General features: G+C 67.0%; 3 protein-coding genes across 4 annotated transcripts; 2 read left to right on the top strand and 1 right to left on the bottom strand.

Moving 5' to 3' along the window:
• Positions 1-400: 400 nt before the first annotated feature.
• Gfus (GDP-L-fucose synthase) lies at positions 401-14,528 on the top strand. 2 transcript variants are annotated; one of them, XM_048358535.1, is made up of 12 exons: positions 401-473; positions 1,136-1,291; positions 1,635-1,749; positions 2,693-2,821; positions 2,904-2,977; positions 3,111-3,244; positions 3,362-3,426; positions 3,617-3,683; positions 4,007-4,086; positions 4,289-4,388; positions 4,499-4,731; positions 14,514-14,528. In XM_048358535.1, the coding sequence occupies exons 2-11, from the start codon at positions 1,146-1,148 to the stop codon at positions 4,549-4,551; spliced, it is 963 nt and encodes a 320-aa protein (XP_048214492.1). In that variant the 5' UTR covers positions 401-473; positions 1,136-1,145; the 3' UTR covers positions 4,552-4,731; positions 14,514-14,528. The 2 variants fall into 2 exon arrangements, with proteins under 2 accessions (XP_048214492.1, XP_048214491.1); XM_048358534.1 differs by having other exon boundaries at positions 4,521-4,731.
• Positions 6,978-11,131, top strand: Pycr3 (pyrroline-5-carboxylate reductase 3). Its single transcript, XM_048358536.1, has 6 exons — positions 6,978-7,122; positions 8,430-8,494; positions 8,827-9,006; positions 9,225-9,437; positions 9,726-9,818; positions 9,934-11,131. The coding sequence occupies exons 1-6, from the start codon at positions 7,032-7,034 to the stop codon at positions 10,114-10,116; spliced, it is 825 nt and encodes a 274-aa protein (XP_048214493.1). The 5' UTR covers positions 6,978-7,031; the 3' UTR covers positions 10,117-11,131.
• Positions 13,309-16,600, bottom strand: Tigd5 (tigger transposable element derived 5). The gene has a single exon (XM_048358533.1). It carries the CDS (start codon positions 16,598-16,600, stop codon positions 14,702-14,704), a length of 1,899 nt encoding a protein of 632 aa, XP_048214490.1. The 3' UTR covers positions 13,309-14,701.
• Between the last annotated feature and the right edge of the window lie 343 nt (positions 16,601-16,943).

Consider the following 16,943-nt stretch of genomic DNA (forward strand, 5'->3'; position numbering starts at 1 on the left):
GGTGGCAATCCTGGGGGGAAACAACAACTCAGCACAGCACCTAGGCCCGGAGTTCAAGCCCCAGGCCGAGCGCGGGGGGGGGACACGGGGGGCGGGAGGGCGCGGGGGGACCGGGGTGGTGGTGGGAGGGGAGGGGGGGGGTCGGCGGTGGGGCGACCGGCCGGCTCGATCGTCCAGGGCCAAGGCCCGCAGGGCCGGTCCGGCCATTCTAACTCGCGCCCTCCGGCCCCCGGAGCCCCCGCCCCGCGCTCCGCCCAGTCGGACAGGACTCCATTTCCCAGGAGGCCGCGCGGCCGCGACTACGTTTCCCAGGGGCCCCCTCCGCGTCGTGCCGTGGCAGGTCGAAGACTCCATTTCCCAGCGTGCCCCGGGAGGGGGCGGGTCCCGCCAGGGCCCCGCCCCCCGCCCGGCCCCGGGTGGCCGCCGACGCCCGCGCCGGAAGCTGCTGTTCCCGCTGGTGGGGCCCGGCTCAGGTGAGGCCGCGGGGGACAGCGCCGCCCCCCTGGGGACCGAGGCCCCGGGGATCGGGGCGGCGAGCCGGCCGGCCCCGTGCTGCGGGAAGGCGGCCCGCCTCGGAGCCCTCCGCGGGTCTCGGCCGGGCGCCCCTCCCGCCTAGGGGGCCGGGGAGTCCGGAGACGCCCCGCAGGGGCCCGGGGCTTCCAGCTGAGGGTGTCCCCGAGGGGGGTGGCGTCTCGGGGCCGGGAAACCAGACGCTGGGCCTGCCCGGGAGGGAGCGGGCCCCCGAGGGCCCTCGGGCGTAGCCAGGCACCCGGGGCTCCAAACGCGGGCGCCACCCTGGCCGGCCGGCGGAGCGTGAGCTTTGGCCGTGAGCGGCCCCCCTGACACGCGCACCCCAGCCCCGGGGTGTCTGCCGCCCTCCTGGCCACTGCGGGGAGGGGGGTGGATGTCCTGGCCCTCAGGTAGAGAGGCTGTTTTGGACTGCAGCCGCAGGCTCCGTGGGGAGCCGCGCCGCCGGGGGGCGGGGCGGGACGCCCTTCGGATGCATGCCTGTGTCGGGGGCCCCATCCCCTTCCTGAGGAGCCCGGTGCTCCGTGTCCACCGCCTCAGGAACGGGGGGAAGGGGAGGGAGGACGCGGCATCATGGCCTTGACCTCACGCCCGTTTGGTCCTCCAGATCAGCTAACATGGGTGAGCCCCAGGGGCCCATGCGGACCCTGGTGACAGGGGGCTCTGGGCTGGTGGGCAGAGCCATCCAGAAGGTGGTGGCAGATGGGGCCCAGCTCCCTGGAGAGGAGTGGGTGTTTGTCTCCTCCAAGGATGCAGATCTCACGTGAGTTGTCATCCCCAGAGCACCCCACTTTCCCATGAGCTCTCTAGACTGAAGAGCTCTGGTCTGGCTCTCTTCCTGAGCCTGGCGGTAACCACGGTCTGGGCCCTGCCTGCCAGCTGACTGGCCTGGCCCTGGTGTGCTGGCTGTGATGTGAACAAACACCTTCCATCCCTTCCTGGAAGCCCACACCCTAACACCTGCGAGGCAGGCACTGAACATGGCTACGTGTCCCTTGGCTGTTCCTCCCACTGTGGCCCCACCCAGCCCCTGCCCCCACTGCCCCCACTGCCGGGTGCTCTTTCCTGAGGCCTCCATGGGGCCCCTGACATCCGGCTCCCCCCAGGGATGCAGCACAGACCCAAGCCCTGTTCCAGAAGGTCCAACCCACCCATGTCATCCATCTTGCTGCAATGGTGGGGGGCCTGTTCCGGAATATCAAATACAATTTGGACTTCTGGGTAAGTTGAGGGGACGGCAAGCCCTTGGAGCCAGGAGTTCAGATCTGGGAACTTCCTGGCAGGCTTCCCGTGCATGCACACAGGGTTATGGTGCCACTCCAGGCAGTCCCTGTGTATTGGCCTTGGTGGAAGGTAGCCCGTGAGGGGGTCCCAGTAACCCACCCTCGGTGTTGTAGGCCGAGAGGCGTTTACCCTAGTAGAGTAGATGGAGAGCCGACCTGCAGGATTGGGAAGCTGAAAGAAGCCAGTGTTACCATGTTAGCTGGAGGCCTGAGGCCTGCTCGCTGCCGGACTCTCAGCCCTGGGAAGGTGCATGCTTGCACGACTCCCCAGAATGAGGTCCACCGTGTGCACAGGGGTGCCTGAGTGGCTGCGGGGTGTGTCCTGGGAAGAAGGGGCACAACCTAAGGCCTCTGCCTGTGCTTCCCCCGCCCCTGAGCGCTGGTCTGCCGTCCTCAAGGTGACCTTGTCCTGGGCAAGCACTGCAGTCAGAGGCGCCCACCAGATTCTGCCCCGGAGCTCTGTCATCTAGACTCTGGTTGTCCCAGCCCTCCCAGCCTCTCCCCTGTCCCGGGACCGGCTCAAATACCCGGCCCCTTCATGTCAACTCAGGGGCCCTGCAGGGCACTGGGGAGTAGAGTTGGGCCTGAGTCCTCCGTGGTGAGTGGTGGAGGGACCCTTCTCTCACGTACTTGGAGCCCCACCCCAGCCGTAATGGCCCCCCAGCTCTTTCCCATCGTCTACCGCCTGCCTTGCACCTGCAGCCCTGTCGTGTGGGCCTGGTCGGGCGGGGGCTTCTGTAAGGTCAGTGCTGGGAGAGTTGCCTCGCCCTAAGAGCGGTTAGGACGCACAGGTCCTGTCCACGCCTGAGTGGCCAGGGTAGGCCCCGCACCTCTGTACCTGGAGAACCTGGGCCTCCTGACCCCCAACCCTGTCCCCGCAGCGGAAGAATGTGCACATCAACGACAATGTCCTGCATTCAGCCTTCGAAGTGGGTGTGCGTAAGGTGGTCTCCTGCCTGTCTACCTGTATCTTTCCCGACCAGACCTCCTACCCTATTGATGAGACTATGGTAAGGGGGCAGGGCGCTCCGGGAGGAGGGACTTGGGCAGAGCTGGGAAGTGGGGGGCTCAGTGTACCTCTTTTCCCCCTAGATCCACAACGGGCCTCCCCACAGCAGCAATTTCGGGTACTCCTATGCCAAGAGGATGATTGACGTGCAGAACAGGTGTCCCCCCATGCTCTTCCCAGGCCCCGAGGGAGGGGGCAGAGGGCTCAGGCCCTGCCGGGCGCCGGGGCTGGCCGGGCGGAGGGGTGGGCGCGGGCCCTGGCATGAGGGCAGGAGGGCTGTGCCGCCACAGGGCCTACTTCCAGCAGCACGGCCGCACCTTCACCGCCGTCATCCCCACCAACGTCTTTGGGCCCCACGACAACTTCAACATCGAGGACGGCCACGTGCTGCCCGGCCTCATTCACAAGGTGCACCTGGCTAAGAGTGAGTGCGGCTGCCCGGCACACACCTGGCTGGGGGCGGCCCTGGGGGGGCTGGGGGCGGCCCTGGGGGGCTGGGGGCGGCCGGAGCGCTCTGACACCCCCCCCCCCGCACCCGCAGACAGCGGCTCGGCGCTGACCGTGTGGGGCTCGGGGCAGCCACGGAGGCAGTTCATCTACTCGCTGGTGAGAGGGGGAGGCAGACCCACGGGCGGGGGGAGGCGGCAGCGTCCTGGGAGTCCCTGGCGCCCCTGAGCTCCGCAGGAGCAAGGGCTGCCGTCCAAGACAAACCCACGAGGCGGAGCCGTGGCCCCTGGGGCCTCCAGGGGGGATCTGCCATCTCCTGGTGACCCTGCCCTGCCCTTCCGACCTCCAGGACCTGGCCAAGCTCTTCCTCTGGGTCCTGCGGGAGTACAATGAAGTGGAGCCCATCATCCTCTCAGGTGCGCCCCCAGCCCCATCCTGTCCCCATAGCGGGAGGGACCCCAGACCTCCAGGCCCGTCCCCATGGTGGGTAGGACCCCCCATGGCTCCCCTCCCCCTCCCACAGTGGGTAGGACCCCCCACGGCCCCCCTCCCCCTCCACAGTGGGTAGGACCCCCACGGCCCCCCTCCCCCTCCACAGTGGGTAGGACCCCCACGGCCCCCGTCCCGCCCCCCACAGGGTAGGCCCCCCGTCTTAGGAGCTAGCAGAGGCGTGGGGGCAGGAGTACCCCGAGGGCCTGGCTGGAGGCCTGACTGGCCTGGGACCTGCCCCTCCGCGCAGTGGGTGAGGAGGACGAGGTGTCCATCAAGGAGGCGGCGGAGGCCGTGGTGGAGGCCATGGACTTTCACGGGGAAGTCACCGTATCCTTCAGCTCGGGGGTGGGGCGTGAGGGGCGGCTGAGCTGACACGGAAGGGTTCCCTGACGGCACCTGCCCTGCAGCGGGGGGCCGGCTGCCGTCCCCCAGGCCTCCCTCAGGCAGAGGCCAGAGGAAGAAGGTGGAGGTGGGGCCGGGGTGGGGTGGTGGCCGTTCCTTCTGCTGTCGCCCTGACTGACGTGCCCAGTTTGACACCACCAAGTCAGACGGGCAGTTCAAGAAGACAGCCAGCAACGCCAAGCTTCGCGCCTACCTGCCCGACTTCCGCTTCACGCCCTTCAAGCAGGGTGAGCCCCCTCCGGCCGCCGGCCTCGCCTCCCGTGGCCCTCTTCCCCCGCGCCTGCACCGTCCGGGCATCGGGCCGGGGGGATGTCCACGCCCTCCGCTTCCTCACCAGTGCCCCACGTCTGCCTCCCCAGCCGTGGCGGAGACCTGTGCGTGGTTCACTGAAAACTACGAGCAGGCGCGGAAGTGAAGCCCCTGGCCGGGGCGGGCAGCCACCGTCCACAGACCTCGCCAGGAAGCGAGGGCACCGCCCAGCGGCCGGCCACAGCTCAGCCCCTCTTCTGGGGTCTCCACGTGTGTCTGTCCTCAGGGAAAATAAGGCCTAGGCTGGCCCCACTGTCCCACGTCTGGGAACAAATAAAATACATTTCCACAGGCTTGCTCTCATCACCTGTCACCCTCGCACTAGCACTGTCTTGCCAGCCTGGCTGCTTACCAGATGCCCCATCTATGGGCTGCTCAGCCCTGACAGAACAGCGGGGCCCAGGGCCAAAGTCCCTGGAAGGAGGCCCAGCACCGGAAGTGTGGGAGTGTGGTCAGGCATGGCCTGTCAGTGGGCTGAGGTGTGGGGCAGGTGACCCTGGTCACCTGTGACCCTGGTGGTGCCCAGCCCCTCCACACGTGGGGGTGGGTGCTCACCGAGGCCTCTGGGCCTCCACCCTCACTGCCTTGGGCAAAGAGGCCGGGGCTGAGTTTGGACACTCAGTGGATGCATTAGACCCGCAGGGGGGCAGCCCGGTTACTGCGAGGCTTGACCTTCCCTAAGTAGTTAGTTGGGCCAGATCTGGGCTCGGGACTCCTGAGCCCTTAGGACTCCAGCCTGGCCTGTGCTAGATCAGCTCTGGCCACCAGCGAGGTGGCCTTCATCAGCCTCCCCTTCTCAAGGAGCAGAAAACGAGGTCCCAGCCAGTGCTGGGAGCGCGGGGTGCAGACCAGGAAACGGCAGGTCTGGGCACCAGAAGCCACGGCCAGGGGCAGCTGCACTGGGCCCTGGCCTTGTCTCACTCGCTGCAGCCCCGAGTCATTGGGTTGTGGCCCCATCCACTTGGACAACAAGGTTGATGACACAGGGCTGAGGCACCATCCCTTCTGCCTCCCCTCAGTCCGGGCACTGAGCCACTGCTGTTCTGGAGGGGGAGGGAGGGCGTGGAGATGCCATCCTGAGTCTGGACAGGGACCTGGAGGGCCAGAGGGTGCAGTAGAAGTAGCCACAGGTGGGCAGAGGTGATAGTTTGCCTGGTTCCTCAGGTGCTGGGTTCACAACCTGTAGCCCCTACAGCCAAAACTCACATCCAGAAGGGTGGCCCCCACCTGTCCTATCCCCTAGAGAACCGAGCCCATTAATGTTCATCTTCCTGGATGCCCAGGAACGTCTCAGTGCAGCCCAACCTTCCCAAACATTCTTCCCCTCCGTCCCTCCGCCCGTCTTCTTTCTCAACCCCGACTTACCGCCTGGTCCGGTGGCTGCAGTTTGTAGCCTGATGTCCCCCTCCGACGCCCAGGGACTCCTCGGAGCAGGCCACACCTCTGTCCTCCTCTGCTGGCTCACGCTCCCACACCCCGACTTCCTGCAAACCACATCCTCTGACCAGTCCGCCAACCAGAGAGAAACAGGGCTTGGAACAACTTTCACTGCCACCCCCACCCACCCCTCCTGCCTGGAGGAACTGGCCTCAGCGGATGGGGTCCACTCCTAGTCGTGAATGCCCGTGACCCGGCCATAGGGCCTGGCCCCTGCGTGAACTGCCCTTCCCTCGGCTCTGGCAGCCACCAGTGTGTGAACTCACTGTCGTGACGATGGACAACCCACTAGATGTGCACAGACACCTGGGTCAGAAACCAGTGTTCTCCCCACCTTCTGCCTCCTAACTGATGGTCACTCACTGCCTTGACTCTGCCAGTATGTGGGCCCGAGCCCCGCCTCAAACACTCTCGGGCATTGATGACAGTGTCTAGGCGGAAAGAGGCCCGAGGCCCGGAGCCCTCGAGGTCCTGCGGGGCGCCGCGTGGCTGCCCGTGCGTGGCGAGGGCCCCGCAGCGTGGCGTCGGTCGGCTTCCCGCCGCTGTAACAGGTCCCTGAGCAGATGAACTGGCACGGACGGAAGGTTCATTCGGGGGGTGTGGCCACGGCGGGGCGGACCCCTGGCTGCCAGTGCTCTCGTGGCGGGGAAGGCGGCGGCACATTCGAGCGGAAAGGTGCGGGGAGCGAGTCTGCGCTCGCTCGTGGAGCAGGACGGGGTCCCGCTGTCCTCTTCCAGGCACCCAGGACCGGAAGGGCTCTCCGCGGGGCTCCGCTCGGGCGCCGCGGCCTTGCTGCGGCCCTCCCCACGGGCATGCCCTCGCGCGGCTTTCGGGGCGGCTCTCACCTCGGGTCTCCCCGGGTGGCACGGGCGGCATCCTCGGGAGCCCGGGCCCGAGCCTCCCCCCCGGCCCCGCGGCCCCCGGCCTCCCGCGCGCGCGGCTGCCTGCCTGGCCCCGCCCCCGGACACGCCCCCGGAGGCCCCGCCCCGGAGGCCCCGCCCCTCCCCTCCGCCAATGGGAGGCGAGGGGTCCTGTGGCCCTCTGGGCCAATGAGCGGCGAGGGGGCGGGGCCTGCTCCGCGGACGCCGGCGGGCGGGCGGGCGGGCGAGCGAGCGGCCGGCGCCATGGCGTCTGCGGAGTCTGGCCCGCAGCGCGTGGGCTTCGTGGGCGCAGGGCGCATGGCGGAGGCCATCGCGCAGGGCCTCATCCGAGCAGGTGGGGCGGCGGAGCCCGGGCGGGGGGCGGGCGGGCTTTCCTGTGGGGAGGATGCACGTGGCCCGGGCGGGGGGCGCGAGCCCTCGGGGTGGGGGGGGGGCTTGGCCCGGTCGGGGCGCGCGCGGCAGCGGGGTCCCGGGGCCCCGGGCCGGCAGGGCCGAGCGCCGGCGGCCGGGCCCCGCCTCGGGGTCCCTGCGGCCCGCAGCTGCTGCCCCACTGGCCACGAGCGTGGACGGAGCCGATCGGAAACGACGCGCGCCCTGAGTGTGTGGAATAAAGAAAGGCCTTGCCTGACTTGCAAGATGTCGAACAAAAAAGATGACACCTCCCAACTTTTAAACGGCTTGCCCGCGGGACAGGCGCCCCTCCGGATGCGCTGAGTTGGAATCAGAACGACCCTTGCCGGTCGCTTCCAGCCTTCTCACCGCGACTCGGTCATTACCCTGGATAGCAGTGCCTTAGCGGCCAACTTCCCGGCTTCGTGGCCTCGGCCAAGTTGACCTTTGGGAGTTTCTAATTCTCCCTCTGTTTGTGCACCGCACCGCTCCTGGAGGTGGACAGCTTTGTGGGACCAGATAATCCCCCTGGGTGTGGAAGAATGGGATGGTCAGGGTGAGGAGAGGGGTAAAGTTATCCTGGCCAAGGACCACTGGCAAAGAGGAGGGGACATTGTTGCTGCCCTGACACTAGGGCACAGCGTTAAAAAGAAAAAAAAATCCCTTAACGTAGAGTACAGATAGAGCTGGTGACCTTTGGCTCTCTGCTTTCAGTCATACTTCCAAGTCCAGAGGTATCACAATATTTTATTGCAAATCTTAGGTGTGTATCTGTAAAACCTGGCCTCTCAGCAGCCTCCCGGGACTGCTCGGGCTCATTGAGACGCGTATTGAATGTTGCCTTTCCTACTGAGGTGTGTGGCCGACACCGATTTGACTGTGTTCAGGTGGTGGTGTGCTTCTGTGTTTTACCTTACGGAAATCTAGCCCAATCCCCTCGGCCCGAGCACCACAAAGGCATGTGGTTTCTACTAGATGGCCTCATCCACCATGCCTCCTTAGACCCTCGGGGGCTGTGTCTTCACTGCACCAGACGTGCCCCTGACCCTGGCCGCTGACATAGCTGCTGGATGGAAGGGAGCTGATTGCTGGGCTCTGGGTTCACCCACATGGCTGCTTTCAGTTTCTGCAGAGCCTGGGGCCAGCCAGCAAGGGGCTAGGGGTGGGCTCAGCTTTGCCCAAGAAGGGCCAGGCAGACGCACCCTTTCTCCCCACCCCTCGACAACCTTCTGCCTTTCTCTTTCTCTCCAGGCAAAATAGAAGCTAAGCAGGTGCTGGCTAGTGCGCCCACAGACCGGAACCTCTGCCACTTCCGGGTGAGTGCAACCCAGGGCCTCGTCCCTCTGAGACGGTCGTCAGGGCCAGGGAAGGGTGGCTGATTAGCTGAAGGGTTGAGGCTGTCCGGGCTAGGTTAGGGCAAGGGGGCCCGAGGACAGGAAGAAAGTCAAGGTTGTGGAAGGCCAGAGCAGACGCAGGTACATACCTGCCTGTTCTCCCCTGTGGGGTCTGGGAGGAGCAGGCATTTGAAGTGGAGCTAGGGTAGACACTGCGGCAGAAGAGGGCAGAGGGGCCCGTGGGACCCCGGAGGGCCGTGGTGTGGGAGGACCCCTCCCATAGCCCCTGGCTCTGGCCGTGGCTTCCCGTGCAGGCTCTGGGCTGCCAGACCACGCACTCCAACCAGGAGGTGCTGCAGAGCTGCTCGCTTGTCATCTTCGCCACCAAGCCTCACATCCTGCCGGCTGTCCTGGCCGAGGTGGCCCCCGTGGTCACTCTCGAGCACATCTTGGTGTCTGTGGCTGCTGGGGTCTCCCTGAGCACCCTAGAAAAGGTGAGTGGCCCGTGAGCTGTGGCAGGGGTAAGGGTTTGACCCAGGCTTGGGGCAGACGGCCTCCCAGCGCTCTGCACAGGTGGCCGGTGGCCCGTCCGGGCTCGGTGTCTGGACTCCCTGTGCCTGGCACGCCGGGACGGGGGGGACTGCAGCCGGCTTGGGGGGGCGGCACCGCAGGCCCTGCGCCACAGGCGCCTGACCTCCGTCTCCCTGGACAGCTGCTGCCTCCAGGCACGTCCGTGTTCCGGGTCTCACCCAACCTGCCCTGCGTGGTCCAAGAAGGGGCCATGGTGCTGGCGCGGGGCTGCCACGCCAGGAGTGAGGAGGCCCGGCTGCTGCAGAGCCTGCTGGAGGCCTGCGGGCGCTGCGAGGAGGTGCCCGAGGCCTACGTGGACATCCACACGGGCCTCAGCGGCAGCGGCGTGGCCTTCGTGAGTACCGCCCTGCCCACGCCCCGACAGCAAGCCCGCCTCCGAGCGTGGCCCTTCTGCGTCCTGTGCCGGCCCGGCTCAGCCCGCTGCCCCTGCTCCCCTCGGAGCTCTGTGTCGTGGTGAGCTTTAAGCATGGCTCCCTCCTGAGCCCAGGGTCCACGCCGGCCCTGGGCCCTGCATCTGTGGCCCTGCCCTGGGCCCGGCCCGGGTAGTTCTGAGCTTCCTCTAGACCGGGTTCCGCCCCCGAGGGGTGGTTCACCGCCCTCCCCTCTCCCCACCCCCCTGCAGGTGTGTGCGTTCTCTGAGGCCCTGGCGGAAGGCGCCATCAAGATGGGCATGCCCAGTGGTCTGGCCCACCGCATTGCTGCCCAGACCCTGCTGGTGAGTGAGCGGGTTCTCGCGTGGTCAGGAAGGTCGGGGCGCGCCCTGCCTCCAGCGGACCCCAGAGGGGGCCGCTGGGCTTCCCCGGGTCACCGTCCTGACGCCTTTTCCCCAGGGGACGGCCAAGATGCTACTGCAGGAAGGGAGACACCCCGCCCAGCTGCGGACAGACGTGCTCACGCCCGCCGGCACCACCGTCTATGGGCTGCACGCCCTGGAGCAGGGAGGCTTGAGAGCGGCGGCCATGAGCGCGGTGGAGGCCGCCACCCAGCGGGCCAAAGAACTCAGCCGGAAGTAGGGCCGGGCTCCTGAGGAGACCGCCAGCCACTCGCCCCGACACAGCTGCACGGGGCGCCCGGACGCCCCGCCCTCCTCTGCCCTTCCCCTAAGGATCGTACTCCCCTCTCCTTACCCCGGGGAATGTCGCCCCTACCTCTGCAGACCTCTGCCCCTCATGAGCCCGCCGTCACGGGGGCAGCGTTGGTCCTCGGTCCCTTGGGGTGGGTGGAGACCACACGCGGAGCGCTGGGCCCGGAGCCCTGGCCCTTCCTGGGGTTTCTCATCCCAGCCGGGAGCCTGGCGTCTGGATGGCCCTGGAAGTGCTGCGGGGCAGGGCCCCGAGGGAGGTTGGGAGAGCCCAGGGTCCCCCAGCCCGAGCGGCCAGCAGGTAGTCTGCTCTCCCCCGAGCTGAAGCGGGGCGATACCCAGGAATCCCACCCCACAGAGCCGTGCCGGCTGGGTCTCCCACGGCCCCCGGGCAGCCCCTTTTGGAAAGACTCCTGAGATGGGGAGGGTGGGCTCTGTTCCGATGGGAGCACCCTTGCCTCCCCCCGGGCGCGGGCGGCTTGAGGGCGGCCACTCCCCCGTCAGGAGTCCACGAGAGCTTTGCACCTCTGCTACCACCACGCTGGCCAATGTCCCTGCATGGAGCAGCAGGTGGGGAGGAACGAAGCCTTGGGAGCGAGGGCTAAGCGGCACACCACGGGGTGGGGGGGGACTTGTGCTGGCCTCCTCCCACTTTGTCCCCTGCTCCCGGGCGCCGCCCTCCAAGGCTCTCCTGGGCCTCCCTGGCCACACAGACCCCAGGAGATTGACCCTTTCTTGCTTCTATCCAGCAATTTCCTGAGGCGGAAGGGCACCCACCCATCACTGCGGTTTGGGGCAGTGGTGTCTTCTGGCTGGGCGATAGTCAGGCTATCACTCCGTCTATAGACAGGGCCCGTGGCATGTATGTGACAGGAACGGATGGCCTATCCCTCGACACACCACCTACCTGCTGCTTAAACCTCAGCTACCTACCCTGACTGGCTCTGATGTCCTCGTTTGTGAGATGGGAATAAAGGCCCCATCTTGGAGCGGTGAATGAGCTGGCTTTGATCATGCCTGTCACTCAGGTGGTACTGATACGTGACCACCCGCGGTCCTGCACTCTGGCCTGTGGGTCCCCGGTCTGGTGCACGTCACCCCTGCTGGAACCCCTCAGGTAGCCCACCTACAAAGGGAGTCACTGTGGAAGGTGCGCTATCACCCGTCTCCACAGGGACAAGACTGGGCTCGGCTGGGGGCATGGAGGACACTCCTCCATTGCCTAGTCTTGGCCTAAGTCACAGACACAGATTATCCAAGAGGGGTGGTTTTGTGGGTACAGGGCTGACTCCTGCCCGCCAATACTCTTTCCCAACTACATGCCACCAGACTAAGCCCACCGCTTTCCCAAGACAAGCCGGAGGGTATGCCCATGGCGTCTTTCTAAGTCAGCACCATCCCATTCTTGCAACCCCCCCCCGTGGGTGCTCCAGACCCAAGTACCAGATCGAATCACAGAAGTACAACCGACACGAAGGCTGATCAAGCCGACGTGCTCACCTTTATTACACGTGTGCCGCTGCACTGCCTGGTGAGCTCCGTGTCGGCAAGGGGGCACGATGGGCCCCCCAGCGGCACAGCCCAAGCCACTGAAGACACCCTTGGGCAGTGTGGCTGCCAGCCTCCCCTGGCCCCCCACAGGCAACGGCACCCCGGTAGAGGAGGGGGATGCAGGGCCTCAGCGTTCTCCCTCTTGTGCCATGTTTTCACTTGCAGTCCAGCCCATACCCAGGTGATCACGCTCCAAGCACACATCTGGGGGCAGAGCTGCTTAGGACTGCTCCAAAGCAGCTGCCCCCCCCCCCCCCCCGGAAAACAGCAGCCTGGTGGTAGCTTACCAGAAGCCACACTCCCCTCTTTCCATGCTGGTCTCTTGTGCCCAGCCCAGAGCTCTGGATAGCCCCAGTGTGAGGACCGCAGTCTGTCACAGGGCCAGTGGGGAAGGCTGGCTGAACCTCCCAGGCAGTAGGGACCCCACCCACTGTGGAGATCAGGCAAAACCCCCACAGCAAGAGGTCCAGGATCGGGACAAGGCCTGATAGCTACCCAGCAGCTGCAGATGGCTGCGGAGGAACTGCAGCCTTGATTCTGCCACCCCCAAACGGGGAACAGGCCAAGTGGGTCTGCAGCCATGAGCACCCAGCGGGGCCCACAAACCTGAGGTCCCTGTTAATTTGCACTGAGCCCAGTGGAGGGGTGGGGTGGTTTCCAGCCAGCAGCAGTGCTAGGGGCTGAGCGTGCTGCATAGTGTAAGGTGCCGCGGACCCAAGGTCACAGGACCTGGTAACAACTCCGTCAGCAGGGCGCAGTCACCTGGGTCTCTCCATATGTATGGCATTACTGCATCTCTTCAAGGGTAACTTTTTTTTGGGGGGAGGTCCTGAGGACCAAACCCAGGCTTTTTTCCACATGCCAGCAAATGCCACTACACAAACCTCCCCTTGCCCCATCAGACAGGAAGGCAGGCAGGCTCTCTGCGGACTCTAGCTTCTTTGGGCCCAGGCCCGCAGGGGACTCTAGCTTGTTTGGGCCCAGGCCCGCAGGGGCAAAGCCGGAAGGTTGCCCTGGTAACCTCACAGCAGGAGCAGCCTGGGTCAGCCACGCCCCAGGGCAGCCTACACCTCTGCCACCGCCTGGCAACGGGGTTGGGCTGGGCTGGGCTGGGCGGCAGCTCCTCACCTGGGTGCCTGGGCCCCAGCCCAGCCGCTGGGGCCTTACTCGCTCAGCCATCTCCAAACGCCCAAGGCTGTGGAGGTGTGCGACAACGGGGAACAGCTGCCCTGGGGCGTCCAGATGGGGCCCAGCACACACACACACACACACACACACACACACACACACACACACACACACACACACACACACACACACACACGCCTGCCTTTCCCACTCCCAACTCCTCTGCACCTTCTCTCAGCTCTGAGACACACAAGTGGTTTTTATTTATTTATTTATTTATCTTTTTCTCCAGTCCTGGGCCTTGAACTCAGGGCCTGAGCACTGTCCCTGCCTTCTTTTTGCAGCACTCTGCCACCTGAGCCACAGCGCCACTCCCAGCCTTTTCTGTATAGGCGGTGCCGAGAATGGAACCCAGGGCTTCGCGCGCGCGAGGCAAGCACTCTACCGCTAGGCCACATTCCCAGCTTCACATGTGAGTTTTGAATAGAGACGGGAAGCCGTTCTGGGGAGCTGTTCTTACAAATGCCTCGATGGAACCACTTTGGGGAAGTGCACCCTTCAGCTGCCCCACTGCCAAGCCCGTACACAGCTTTCCCTTGAGTGTGCACTTGTTTCCCGAGTCTCTGGCTTTGGGACGGGTGACGACAGGGAAGAGCCCAGGAGGCAGGCAGCACCTCTCGCCACCCCCCTGCCCCTCCTAAACCGAGACCCAGAAGAATCTGGATGGGACATCACAGGGAGAGGGAATTTAGACAGCCCCCGGAGCCCTTTCTCCTCTCAACCTGGGCCCCTTGGCAGTGTCGAAAGGTAGAAAACGCTGGGGTGGGGGAGCAGGCTGGGAAGAGCCCTCGTAGGGGACACTAAGGCACTAAGACACTGGCGGGCAGTGAACGGGGCCTGACACAGTGGCCAGTGGGCGAGGGCAAGCTCAGGAGAGCCTGCCCGGCGGTTGGTCAGAGCACCAGGGGTCAAATCCGAAGGTGTGCCAACCTAGGGAAGTTTATTGTTAGGGACAAGTCTGCACCTGGGCTGGGAAGGTGACTTCGTGGTAGGGCGCTTGCCTAGCTCGCACGAAGCCCTGGGCTTCCATTCTCAGCACCACATACACAGAAAAAGTAGGAAGTGGCGCTGTGGCCCAAGTGGTCGAGCGCTGGCCTTGAGCAAAAGCAGCTCAGGGACAGTGCCCAGGCCCTGAGTTCAAGCCCCCCCAAAAAGTCTATACCTGCTGCTGTAGGTAGAGGTATTTCAGAACCCCAGGAAGTGCTGGACTTCCTCCTCACCCCACTGTGACAGGCCAGCCTGGGCCACGGGGCTGGGCCAGTTGCTGATGCTGACCCAGAACCAAGCCAGAAGTTTCTAGAGCAAGGGCAGGAGCAGCCCAGAGACCACCCCGTTCTGCCCGGTTCTCATGGCATCTTCTGAGGAGTGTCTTTAAAAGCAGATTTAATGTGCTTAAAAAAAAAAAAAAAACCCAACCAAAAGCCAAGCGGTATACCTCCCCCCTGAGAGGAGGGGAGGTAGCACCCGCAGCAGGCTGCGGAGGAAGGGAGCGGCGGCACCCAGTGCACACAGCAGGCCAGGGAGAGGCCAGGGAGCCCCACGGGGGCCAGAACTGCCGACAGGCGCTGTGCGACCGGCTATGCAAGAAAGCTCACTGCGCGCGCCGCCGGCCCAGCCAGCCAGGGGCCTGCTATCCCGGGAGCTGGGAGGCCGGGGCGGGTGCCTTCCTCCACTAACTCCTCCACGCCCGCCAGTCTCCTGCACCACAGGGTGAGCGGGCCACCCCGGAGGGAGACGTGACAGACTGGGTGCCCTTTCCCTCCCGGTGCACCAGAGGGTCACACCCCATCACCGGGAGCCACTGGGGAAGGCCCCACACCCCCCAGCCTCCGGGCCATGGAGATGAGGGAGCGCAGCTGCACCAGCCTCAGGGGCCCCACTTCCCTGGGGTCCTGGCTCTCTAGCCACCGCAGGGCTGTCTCCAGCCCCCAGACGGCCTCCCCGGCGGTGGGCACCACCAACACCCCCCCACGCTCAGCGGCGGCATCCTCCTCCTCCTCTCCCCCGCCCGTGCTGGAGGGCAGGCTGGCTGGTGAGGGAGGGGCGGCGGCGGCCAGGGGAGGCTGCCAGGCGGGGTCCCCCTCCGCCACGCGGCCCTCCGGGAGGCCCCCGTCATCATCCAGGTGCAGCCACTCTGCCATCTCCTCAGGGGCCATGCGCTTGTAAGCCAGCGCGGCCAGATGGGTGAGGTCTGTGAGCACCCTGCTGTGCTCGGCCGCCTCTTCCGCCTGGTGGACAGGCTGCTGCCCGGGTTCGAAGGCCGCGTGGAGACGCAGCAGCCAGCAGCGCTCGATGCTGCCGGCCTGCACCAGGTCCCAGGAGAGCCCGGCCAGGTACAGCATGTCCTTGAGCCCGAAGCTGCGGATGAAGTCCAGCGGGGAGCCGCTGGCACAGGACACGGCCAGACGCAGCAGCTCCCTTTTGTACAGATGCTTGAAGGCCGCTCCGACCCACTGCTCCAGGGGCGCGGGGATGTGCGCCCAGCCGTTGCCCTTGGACAGGAAGAGTAACCGAACGGTGCCGTCGGGGGTCTGTAGCTCCTCCGGGGACTCGAGGGGCTCGGGCTTACAAAGTAGCCTTGGGGTGTCCCGGCCCTCTTCCAAGGGGGGCACCCCTGCGGCCCACCTCGGGCAGGGCGGGTGGGCCACCAGCAGCACGGCCTTCTGCTGCAGGCAGCTCCGACGTAGGTAGCGCTTGACGCCCGGCACGAACTCTTCAAAGAACCAGCCTCGCAGCAGCGGGCGGCTGAGCCCGGCGTCGGGGCTGTAGCGGTAGGAGGCGGGGAACTTGTCCTGATTGTGGTGGCGCAGGCTGGGGGGGTCGGGCATCTGCCCGACGACCAGGGGCTTCAGCTTGTGGCTGCCCGTCAGGTTGGCGGCCAGCAGCACGGTCACTCGGTCGCCCCGCCAGCGCCGGCCGCCGCGGCCCCCCGCGCCCCGGGGCGCGGCCTGCTCGGGAAGCAGCCTCCAGTAGAGGCCGGTGACGTCGGCGTGGTAGATCTGCTCGTCGCCGTAGCCGCCCTCGCCCGGGGCCGGCGCGGCGGGCGCCGGGTCCGCGGCGGGCGCCGGCTCGGGCGCCTCTTCGACGGGCGGGCGGGGCGGGGTGGCGGCGGGCGGGCGCTCGGCCTCGCTGCCGTAGACGCGCCGGCTGGCGATGCCGTGGCGCTTCTGCCAGCGCCAGAACCAGCCGTGGCTGGCCTTGAAGGTGCAGTCGGGGCCGTGGATCTGGCGCGCGAAGGCCTCGGCCTGCGCCTGGATGGCGGGCCCGGAGAGCGGCACGCCGTGCCCGCGCAGCGCGAGGAACCACGAGTAGACGGCGCGGTCGATCTCCTCCTCGTTGGCCAGCCGCATCTTCTTGCGCTGCGTGCCCACCTCGCCGCCCAGCTGCTCCAGGAACCAGCGCAGCTTGGGCTCGTCCTTGAGCCAGCCGCGCAGCGTGCCGCCGGGCACGCCGAAGTCCCGGCACACGCTGGCCTGCCGCTCGCCGCCCTTGACGCGCTCGATGGCCCGCAGCTTGTCCTCGATGGAGTAGGCCTTGCGGAAGGCCATCTTCGCCGCCACGCGGGCCCGCGGGCCCGGCGCGGCGGCGGGGGGCCGCGGCGCCTCCCTCGGGCGCCCGGCCGGGGGGCGCCGGCCGCGGGCCGGGGCGGAGCCGGCCGGGGAACTCGCGGGGTACATGGCGGCGGCGGCGGCGGCGGCGGAGACCCGGAGGACCGCCGCGGCGCCCCAGCCCCGCTTCCGCCTGCCCGCCCGCGCGTCTGCCCGCCCGCGCGCGCGCGGGCTTCCCGGGGCGGGGCCGGAGGGCGGGGCCGCCGGCGGCCCTCCCTTTTGTCTCGCCGGCCGGGGCGGCGCCTGCGCGCTGGGCCCGCCGACTGCGCCTGCGCACGAGCCGCCGCCGCGCGCAGCTTCCGGAGCGCGCGCCCGCCGGCCCCGCCCCGGCTCGCCCGGACGGCTCCACTGCGCGGCCGGGGCGGGGGCGCCGGGCGGGCCGCGGCCCAGCCCCAAGCTCGCGGCGCCGGCC

Source organism: Perognathus longimembris, chromosome 12 (assembly GCF_023159225.1).
Source record: "Perognathus longimembris pacificus isolate PPM17 chromosome 12, ASM2315922v1, whole genome shotgun sequence".
In the NCBI taxonomy this organism is placed as follows: domain Eukaryota; kingdom Metazoa; phylum Chordata; class Mammalia; order Rodentia; family Heteromyidae; genus Perognathus; species Perognathus longimembris.